The sequence below is a fragment of the Sminthopsis crassicaudata genome, chromosome 1, assembly GCF_048593235.1.
Source record: "Sminthopsis crassicaudata isolate SCR6 chromosome 1, ASM4859323v1, whole genome shotgun sequence".
Lineage (NCBI taxonomy): Eukaryota > Metazoa > Chordata > Mammalia > Dasyuromorphia > Dasyuridae > Sminthopsis > Sminthopsis crassicaudata.
The window spans coordinates 631,744,432-631,755,539 of record NC_133617.1 but is presented as its reverse complement, the minus strand read 5'-3'; the positions used below and the strand labels follow the sequence as shown (position 1 = coordinate 631,755,539).

The 11,108-nt window shown below is 41.7% G+C and overlaps 1 protein-coding gene across 1 annotated transcript; it reads left to right on the top strand.

Annotated features, from left to right (window-relative positions):
* The first annotated feature begins 468 nt into the window (after window positions 1-468).
* On the top strand, window positions 469-9,398 carry ZNF853 (zinc finger protein 853). Its single transcript, XM_074282370.1, has 4 exons — window positions 469-506; window positions 553-768; window positions 5,302-5,411; window positions 8,501-9,398. Exons 1-4 carry the CDS (start codon window positions 469-471, stop codon window positions 9,379-9,381), a joined length of 1,245 nt encoding a protein of 414 aa, XP_074138471.1. The 3' UTR covers window positions 9,382-9,398.
* The last annotated feature ends 1,710 nt before the right edge of the window (window positions 9,399-11,108 follow it).

Sequence of the window (11,108 nt, the reverse complement as noted above, 5' to 3'; positions counted from 1 at the left end):
TGGAGACGCTAGGCTGCAAGCAGAACAAAAAGGATGCGGGAGGGGCCTGAGAGGTGCGAGGCTTGGAGGGGCATGGGAGGGGCCCTGGAGGCGCGAGGCAACGAGGGGAGTAGACAGGGGGCGGAAAGGGGCCGAGAGGCTCGAGGCAGTGAGGGGCCCGGGAGGGGCGCGAAGCTCTGTCAGGGACTGGCCGGGGAGGCGCACTGGGGCATGTGTCGGTTCTGGGCGTCCTGGCCTTATACAGAAACCCACTGTGTCCAGCTCGGGGTCGTGGGGCCGGGACCAAGGCCAGCTAGAGCAGTCAGGGCTCAGTAACCCGGGCGGCAGGTTTACGGAGCCAGGGAAGGAAGGGTTAAGCCCACCGAGCTCCCGCGGCGGTGCAGCCTAGAGTGGCGGCGGCTGGGGCTGCAGCGGAGGCTGAGCCGGGCGGAGCAGGAGAAAGGGGGGGAGGTGAGGAAAGGGGGAAGTATGGAGAGGAGGGGGGACGGCGGCGGGGCCGGGGCCGGGCCGGGCGGGGACAGGATGCCGAGGGGGAACTTCCTGTTCCCCCAGCCCCCCGCCCCCCGCCCCCGGCCCGGTCCCGCCGCTGCCTCCTCCGCCCCAGCCCCGGTACCAGTCCTGGTCCCCGCCCCGGCTCTCACTCTCCACGTCGGGGACAGACGGGGACCAGCCACCCGCAGCCCAGCCCGGGGAAGCAGCCGAAGCCGGGGGGAGCCGGGGGGAGCCCGCAGCCCGAGCCGCAGCTGCCCGTCCCCCCTCCTCTCGCCGGTGAGTTCGGGGCCCGGCGGGGGCGGGGCTGGGAGAACAGGCAGCGGACACACATCACTCGGCACTGAATCACACAAAGCTCCCAGTCCCGTCTTCCCTCTCCTCCCTTCCCCCAACCTAGCTGGGTCCGGTCCGGCCTCCGCCGCTGCTCTCCTCCCTAGCGGCCAGGCCTCGGCTTGGTCCGCTCCCCTGTGCTGGGGCGGACCTGCTTCGATCTCGTGCTGCTGCCACCTTTCCTTCGTTCTGCTTCTTCGCTCCCTTCCACGTTCTCCTCCATTCCCTTTCCTCTTCACCTTCTCTACTTGAATTCTTCTTTCATCCCTTCATCTATTTCCTCTCATTTCCTTCATCCTATTCGCATCTCCCATCTTCTTTATCCCTTTATCTTCTTCCCTTCATTCCCTCATCATCTTTCATCAACTTAGTTTTCTTTCCTTCATCTCCCTTTTTATTTCCCTCTCATCTTCCTCTCAATCCCTTCTCCTTTCGTTCATGTCATTCTTTCTTTCCTCCGTCTTCTCTATTTTCTACTTCACCTCTTTCTTTCCTTCATTCCTTATCTAATTCTCTTTCCTTTTTTTCTTTTTCTTTCTTCATCTTCTTTTCTTTCCTTCAATTTTTTTTTTACCTCTTTCCTTCCCTACTTCATATCTTGTCCTAATTCCTTTCCCTATCTTTGATTTTCTTTCTCCTTTCTTGACTCTCCTCTTGATTCTTTCTTTTAACCCCTTCTGACTTCTCTTTCATCCTTCAAATACTGCTGTTCTTCCTGGAACTTACTTTTCATCAGGAGTTGGATTTCTCAACCTTTTAGTTCTTTCAGGTCCTGTACCATCATTTCTTCCCCACCATCTAGCTTTGTACCCTTCCTATGTATGCTCTGTGTGTTGTGTTGTGTTTTTTTTTTTGTTTGTTTGTTTTGTTTTGTTTTTTAGGTACTTATGTATCATTTTATTAATTAACCAGTTCCTTAAGAATATTATCTAACTTTGTATTTCTCCTGACAAGCAAATGCATTGTAATTGGTATTTAATAAAGTCGTTGGTTAAACTGAATGACCATATCTACCTTTGGTCATTTGACCACCTGTTCCACCTCTATGCTTTGGGAATGGCCTCACTAGGCTCATACTGCCTATACCTTCCTTCTTTGCATTTGGACCTATCCCATTGGTCTTCTTTCCTAATGGTCACCTCTTCTTCCCACAAAACAAAAACAAAAATAAAACCAAAAAAACCCCAAGAAACTTACACAACTACCTCATCTCATCCCCTTGTCCTTTCCCCTCCCCAAGGTCTTAAGCTCCACTTCATATTTGATTTATATTAAATTCATTGGTCAAGGCTTCTGTCCGGATTGAATGGCTGGAAGTCCTTGATGTATTAAGTAGACCAAATTGTAAAGAAAGACTAAGAACTATTGGAGAAGTTGTCTAAATCTCCATTGTAATTTAAAAAACAAAAACAAAACCAAAAAACACTGAAGATTTATTGGTCCTAGGACATCATTAATTGTTTTTTCATGATAGGCAGACATTAAGTCCTAGATCTTTTAAGAGCTTACCATCCATGAAATGAAATATAAATATTTATTGAGTGCTTACCACTTAAAAAGCATTATTACTAGTTCTTAATCTTTTGAACATTCAACTTGCTCTGAATTCTTTTCAGTATAGATTCTTTCTTTTTTCTTCTACCATGTAATACATAATAACTTCCTTATGACAAAATTTTGTTTCGAGACCAGTGCTTCTCTGGCTTTTTTGTCTATTAACCTTTGAAAACTGACATTCTCAAAAAGTGATAGAACTGAGCCTTATAGAACTTGAGGTGGCTGGTGGAAGTAGCTATGAGCTACCTTAGACAGTAAGGGTAATTACATGAGGCTAAGCTCTGTACCCTTGGTAAAATTCCCCATGATTTCATAATGGTCCCAATCTCCATTACGTCTGTGTAAAATGAGAGATCTGGATCACATGAAATCTATGATTCTTCCAGTTCTAAACTGGAAGACCTAACTTCTTCTAAAGCCTAACTACTTGTACATTTAATATGGCCATTGCCCTAATAAACCCTTTAACCTCTGCCCTCTTCATTTGCTTCCTGATCCTATCTGTGTTTTGGGTGTCTCTCTATTGTCATAGTAAATCATAGGGTCTTACTGTTGAAAGAGCCCTCATAATAGGTAACCTATTGGGCATTGGGGAATGTCTCTCTTGGGATTCTCAGTATCTGTTTTTGGCTTCATTATGTAATTCAATAAGTCTTTATTGAGTGCTTCATATTATACAAGGAATTGTTTGCTGTGGGTAATACAAAGATGATTTTAATATGGTTCTTATTTTCTGGAAACTTATAATTTAGTTGTGAAATGTTTATATGGCAGTGCTAGGTGGATCTGATTAAGCACTAGAATAGATGGTATAAATGATAAGGCTGTGAGAATTTAAAGAAGTTAGGGATCATCGTGGTGATAGCATTAAGTATTCACTTCCTAGAAGAGATGTTTCTTTCTGAAAGTTTGAGTTGCCCTGTGTGCAGTAATCAGGAACATAAGTAATCTAGGAACATAAATTACTAGAGACATAGTTCAATATAGTAGGAAGAACAGTGAACTTGAAGTTTATAAAGCAGGTCCAAATGATAGTCTTGACTCTGTTTCTGTGTAATACTGAGCAAGTCATTTAATTTTTCTGGGCTTTAGTTTACTTATTTTTAAAGTGAGGGTGTTTCAATAGATGTTTTCTAAAGCTGTCTAACATTAATATAATGTTAAATTCATATAGCCTAGGACTCTTTTTGCTAGGCCAGGACAGCTCCTGCTGCCTGCACGGCTCTTTCCACAAAGGTATTTTATTGTCATTGGAAATTCATTCTAGTAAAATTGAAGTATCTTTGCTTTCTGCCCTCTGTTAGCTTCCCTCATCATCTAGATTCTTATATTATTTATCTGTTGAGCCTGTAATTAAGAAACATGTTTTGCCTTCATATCTTACAACTATGTCCAGTCTTATCCATTACTATATTTCTCTGATTTTTGCACCAGTGTTTCATTTCTGTTCCTTCACTTTAAAGTAATCATCAAAACCCTTGTCCTATTCTAATTTAGCTTCTTGGATTTTTACGATCATTGCCCTTCAGAATTTTATATTTGCCATAGCTAGAATGGCCTCAGAAATGCAATTTATCCAGAATAGAGCCCTAATGTAGTTTTTCCCAGTTGTTTCCAGCACCAAATCCTATGTTTAGTTGTTAGAGAACTGCTTCACCCAGTACCCTTTCTATGTAACATCTTACCCTGCCTTGCAAAAAGTTCTCTCAATAATTACTAGACAAATCTTCAAACTTTTACACATATTTGTTACCTTTTCTTTTCCTTTCCTCTTAAAATCCCTCCAGTTTTTTAGACTCTAACTCTATATCTTCTATGAGAACCCTTCCAACATCAGCTACACACTGAAATTTGCAAATTATTATTTTTATATGCATTTATCATTTATACAATTTTTTTCTTTATATGTGTTCTATTAAATTTACATAGATCCTCTGCATTCAATATCCAAGAATTCTACATTCCCTAAGAACATGAACCATATCTAACTTAAATAACTAAGACAGTTATGTTTTTTGTTATTTAATAAGTTTAAATTTTTGGTGAAATCACATGTTAAGCAAAGCTTGAAATAGGAGGTTGGGGGATGGTTTCATATAAACAAGTGTTGAGGAGAGCTTTAATAGAAGAAGCCTCTTGAATATCAGTGTTTTGCAGAGAGGCAGAGAGGACAAAGAAGCAGTGTTTTTGGGGAAGAGCAATATATAGACCAGAAGGTGGGTCTCTTCTATTTGTGTGTTCTTTCCAAGTCTGAAGGTCTCCAAGAAATTGTTGCATAATCCTTAGGCTCAGAAGAAACTTCAGGATTTGGAAAGCAGGGTTATAGATTACTAACTGACAAGGCAGTGATATATGTTCTCTCTTCTGATAGCTCTAATCTTACCTATTTCTTAGGATTCCACCTACTCACCTCACTTTAATTTATAGTTATATAACAACTGAGCTTGGAGAGGAGGTGTTAACATTTTTATGCATATTCCTTAAATAGTATTTGGACCATGCAGTGTCCGGCAGTTTCTGTTGTTTTGTGCAGAACTCCATCATAACCTCTTTCTTCTGGCTTTTCTGAAATTTCACTGATGGGTATTGACTTTGTCTTTATGTGTCTCAGTTTGATGGGGACAAAGAGGTGGCATTTTTGTGAATTTAATGGTTTTTCTTTTGATGGATTTTTTGGTGGGGAGGGGCATAGGGAGAGACTAGGAATAGTAATGTAGCCGATTTGCCTTTTATCAAGAGACTGACCAGTAACACATGGATTTATTAGGTCCCTTTAACAGTTGATTTATGAGAAAGTTGGTCAGTGTTTCTCCTAAGGGAATGAAAGGCCACATAGGTACTAGGATGAAGGAGCTCTTTGTTTCTTGATTCACCTCAGAGAGAGTCAGTGATTTGAGTTGTTTCCTTCCTCCCTCTGAGCAGAGCTCCCTGGAAACTCAACTTGACCTCCAAGATGGAGCGAGGGGATGAAGCATGTGTGCTGGACCTTCGATGCTCTGAGGACAGGGATATCCCGCAAGGAGTTCATTCAGGTGAGGGAAGAAAGTAAGAGGCCATCTCCCCCAAGCCTTTGAAACATTTCTTTGTAAGGACTGGATGATGGTCATTTTCACACAGTTCCAAGACACTCAGTGTCAGAGACAGACAGACTTAAGGGAAATGGGAACCCATTCAAGGTTGAGTTTGGGGGTCTTTAGCACAATCTTTTCATAGGGTAGAAAGTGATGATACTTTTGTGACAAAGAATCAGGATATTATGGAAGTGTAGATTTGGGGATGGATATTTACAGACTAGAAAATTGACTAGGCTGTACCAGTATATACACATATTTAAGATACATATTACATATGTGTGTATTATATATGTACATGTATGCATGTGTATATACACGTGTACACATACACATATGCATTTATATGTGTATATAGATATAAAATCTCAAAATTGGTATATGCCAGTGGCTTTCATTGACTGATCAATCTATTTTGGCACTCATATATTTGCAAAGAAAGAAACTAAGACATAGAGAAAGGCAGAAATTTCCCTGAAGGCATGAAGTTTTACAGATCTGGGCTCTCCTGTTTATGACTGGGGCTTCCTGGCTACTTTCTCTTAAATATGCTTGGAAATGTTTTTCTGTTTGGAAATAGGTTTCTTTTCATATTTCTTTCCTTTCTGTGTGTGTATATATGTATGTATGTAGGGGATAGGAAGAAAAGATCTGGGTCCCTCCTATCTTACATCATGGAATAATAGCATGTAATATAGCAAATTTCTGATAGATGCATCCTGGATGACTTGAGTATAATCTAGGAAAAAAAAGTGTCAAAATTGCCCAAAACAAAGAAAAGCTTTAGATAGAATCCTAGAAGCTCAGATTCAAATTCTAGTTGTGCTACTTCATTTGTGATACTGAGAAAGTTACTTTATAGGCCTCAATTTCCTCATCTTCAAAATGAGAGAGTTAAACTAGGTGTTCTCTAATCTCTCTACCATCCCTAAATTTGATCTATGTTTGCTATATCCCTTTATTTCTATTCTTTCTTACTTCTTCTATTTTTGGTCTCTACTCTTTGCCTTTCTATTTCATCTTTGCTTAATTCATAAATCCTGAACCCTCAGCAGTATTTCCTACATTTGTGGGCTTTTTCAGGATTAATAGCTTTCCATTTATGATATGCTAGCTAGAACCCTGTAGTGATCATTTTTAGCCAAACTTTAATTTGCCACCTACATTCTGAAGGAACAGAATTTCCTTTCAGTGGCTTAAGAACCCTAAATGGCATAGAGTGTAGTTAGAAAAGCTTAATGAATGAAAAACTGAACTAGGATTTTAGTTTTGACTGTGCTGTTGAATCTTTTTGTTGCCTAGCATTCATCTTATAACTTTTCTGTGTTTTACTTTCTTTATCTGGAAAATGGGAATAAATGATACTTGCCTCTCTTTTCCTTACAGGGTTGTTGTGAAATTAAATTAGATTATCAAGTCAGCTTTCAAGTATCCACATGCAGATTATCAACTTTGTAGATTTTTTTCAAGGGCTATCTTCACCCCATTTTGCTGTTAGTCTAAGGAAAATATAAAGAAAATTTTGCTGAAAGAAAATCACATGCAGGTATAACCAGGCTTTGGTTTGCTTTATTTTATGGAAGAGAGGTTTTCCTGAAAATTTTTGCAGTTGAACAAGATTTATGTTTATCAAATGACATTTTTCCTATTGGGTTTTATCACAAAATTGAAGATATGATCCTTTAGGGAAAAATCATAAAAATCACATTTATGAATTCAGGAAATCTTTTACAATTATATTCTTTGAAAAAAGAAAGAATGATAATTTCTGATAAAACATCAAGTATAAGTCACAAAATACAAGATATTGTGCTAGAACTGAAATATTATACCTGAAACTATGAGCCTATGGGAAATTATGGATGCAGAACATTTAAAAAGTATAAAGTGGTATATCCACTTGCACTACTATTCTCAATTATTCTTTTGGGGAGTTCTGATTCATAGTAAATTCTGTTGTGTTTGTTTTACCACTCTATCCCATTGTAAAATATCCCTGTAACTCCAAGTTTTTAGTTTTAAAGAGACTTATTTTGGCCTTAGTAGCTCCTATTATTTTTCAGCCTTTATGAGAGTTATTAGGCATTTGAAGGGGCAGTACTTTTATTTATTTAGTATTCTTTGTAAGTTCTTTTTTGGTAAAAGTTTCTACACATTGATTTTTACTAAGCAACTTTGAAACAATTCATTATTTTGAAAATAATTACATTTGATTGTGAAAATAATGAACTTTTCTTATTTTTTATGAATGAAGGATTTTCTTTATTCTAAGGATACCTATTTCAAAAATGTCCTGATTAATTTTAATTATCATCTTGTGATTAATCGAATCCCTTCTTTCCGGTTATTTAGAATCAAAGACAGATTTGAAAGCACTTTATGTCTTTAGCTTATCAAAGGAAAAATGGCTTGAAATGGTGGAATTTTTTATTTTATTTTGTTTTGACTTAACTTGAGGTAGAAATGGAAATAGCTGGATTAAGTAAAGTGAGGTGAGAGGATGGTTTAAAAAACAAAAAGTAAAGTCAGGATGATGAATTGATTTCAGAGGAGAAAAATATGTGCTTTAGTCTCCCCCCCCCCAAAAAAAAAAAAAAGCATTAGGGATTGTCTTGTAGCCCTTGATCTTTCAGATATATGGTTGACATTGTCACCCTGCCTTCCTCCTTGTGGTCCCAGAACTTTTCAGAAAATTAGCTTGTAGATGGAGGTACTTCTTTCCTTGCTTAATCCTTGATTGAGAATTAGCCTTTTTCTACCTGAACATTCACTTTCTCCTTTCCATTACCTTACCAATGACGTTTGTATCACATTACTATTTTAAGCGTAGACCCACAATTATTTTATTCAGTCCCTACCCCAAAAAGGTTATTATTTTGGCATCACGTGCAGACCTAGCTAGGTTGGGGTAAAGGACGAGTGGTAGAAAAAGAAGGTGGGAGGGGATGTATAGAAAGATCCCCAAATTCTCAATAGCAGACCAGACTGGTTCAGTGGTCTCGAGACTGCTAGCCGGACTCTTTCCCTCCATCCTACCCTTTCCCCTTTAGGAGTTGGGAGTGAGAATGAGGAAGAAGAGGAGGAGGGAAATGGCAGCCCACAGCCGCTCTTGGCCACAACTCCATCCGGGGATGGTGAAGAGGAAGAGGAGGAACCTGAGCTACGGCAGCCACGGTTGCTTCGTGGTGTGGGGGCTGGTCGGGGTCGGGGCCGGAAGCTGGCGCCCCCTGCTCCCTTACCCCCTGCCCGCGGCTATGAAAAGCTTAAGGAGCTGATGGTTTTGCCTCCGATGGCAGCATCAGTAGCAGCCCCTCCTAGTCCCGGCAGTGGGGAGCCCCAGATACCACCTCGGAAACGCCGGCGGCGGAGCCGGGACCGGCCCACTATTTGTGGGGAATGTGGGAAGGGCTTCAGCCGAAGCACCGATCTAGTCAGGCACCAGGTGACGCACACAGGTGAGCGGCCCCACCGCTGTGGGGAGTGTGGCAAGGGCTTCTCGCAGCACTCCAATCTGGTCACGCACCAGCGCATCCACACGGGCGAGAAGCCCTACGGCTGTGCGTACTGCACCAAACGCTTCGGGGAGAGCTCCGCTCTGATTCAGCACCAGCGCACGCACACAGGTGAGCGGCCCTACGCCTGTGCGGACTGCGGCAAGCGCTTCAGCGTCTCCTCCAACCTGCTTCGCCACCGGCGTACCCACTCAGGGGAGCGGCCCTATACATGCGCAGACTGCGGCGAGGGTTTCCGCCACAAAGCTCAGGCCCGGCGACATCAACGGCAGCTTCACGGGGGAGGAGGTGGCAGCGGGTTGGGGTTAACAGGACCTTCCCTGGGGCCCGGAGAGTCTGGGCCACAGCTGGTGGATGAAGAGGGGATAGGAGACATTGGGGAAGGGGGCGAAGGTAGCCTTGATGATCAAAGAAGCTGAATGAACTTTCGGAGATATCTAGGGTGGGAAGGGTGGGAGAGGGCAGGCTGGCCTGGGTGGGGAAAGGGATCCCAATGGGAGGGTGCGGTGGGGAGCAGGGGTTAGTGACCATTCTAGGCTGAGGAGTTAGGGATCTGAAGCTTAAAAGATAGTGGTTCTGGAACCGGAGGCTGAGTTCTCTTTATTAGGGTTGTCAAGGTTCCTGAAAAGGATAGAGATGGGGAAGTAAGTTAAACCGATCGTTAAACATATATTAAGGTTCTTCCATTCGGGGTTCTTAAGGTCTAGGGAGCAGGTACTTGGAGAAGGCAGGACTTTGGGAACTAACCCTGCAGTGATTGAGTTTGATCTTTTAAGAGGTAAGGTGTTGGGAATGTCTAAAATAGACTCAAAGATTGGACCGGGAACACTGGGGCATAAAGATAAGGGGAGAGGGGAATCTAATTTTAAAAGTTTTCCCTAATAGAGCAGTGGAGGGGTAGAGAGAGGGAATATAATTTATTTCCTCTGAGTTAGCACAAGATGTGGGATTTTGAGGTGAGCATTATAAATTTCTTTTAGTGACTTTTATTTTGGAGGGAGAGACATTTATATTCCCCTCTTTTCCCGGAAAGGTCAGGTAGAATAACTACTTTGTCCTCCGACAATCTTCTCAGAATCCACCTTCTAAAGCAAGTTATGTAAAGAGAGGAAAGAGATCTTGTGCTAGACCTGGATATCTTTGGTCCATTTCCTCTTTAGACTTCCTAGCAGTGGATGGAATAGTTCTAATGAACATTAATCACTGCCAGTATGCAGACCACTCCATTAAGCTTGAAAAAGAGACAATAGGTAAGCTATGGTCCTGCCCTTAAGTATCTTAGAGTCTGGTAGATAATACTGATGACTGAAGAGAAGACAAGCTTGTGTGAGACCACGTCCATATTTTCTCTGAAGAAAGATTCTACCCATGGATCTGCTCCTGTAAACCAAGAGCAAGAGGAACAGAAGGCCTTCTCACTTCCTGTTCGCCTTTCCCCTTATAAGTTAATCGTGAGAGAGGCCATGGAAAGAAGGGATCAGGCTTATTGTTTGATTGGGTAGCTGGAAGGGCTGAGTCCTTGGAATGGATGAGTAGGATTGGGGATAGTGGAAATGATCCTTGACTTTAAAAAAATGCATCGAGAATTCAGCAGCAGAATTGTGCTTAGAGCTAGTGGCATTTTGGATAGGAGAGGCCCCTTTGGTGGGTTTCTTCACCTTCTGCACCCAAACACCCCTCTGGCTCTCTTCCCTATTCTTTCCTTTCCTCTTCCTCTGTTACTAACCCTCTTTGCACACAACTTGTAATGTTTATACAAAAATGTTAGGCAGTGAGTAAATTTTACAAAAAGAATAAAAAAGTTTGAGTAAATAGAGTATCTGTCCTTGTCTTGCTGTTTCTGGATAAACCATCTCTATCTTTAGGCCCTTATCTCAATAGTCCTTGACTCTTGTTTAGAATGAAAAGGACTTTTCCCTGTTAAAGTGGGGCAAGGAATTGAGTCTTGGTATTTTTTTTTTCTGTATACAAATACTGATATTTCAGAACCAGTTGTAACTTAAGGCTCTTGGCCTGGAATATCTTCAGTTTTGAGCCATATGGGATGAGCTCAGGTGGTTAGGTAGAAAAAAAAATGTGTTGCCTGGGAGATGGAAAAGATGATCTAAATCCAAGTGTTTTAATATTTAAAAACAAAACCAAAAAA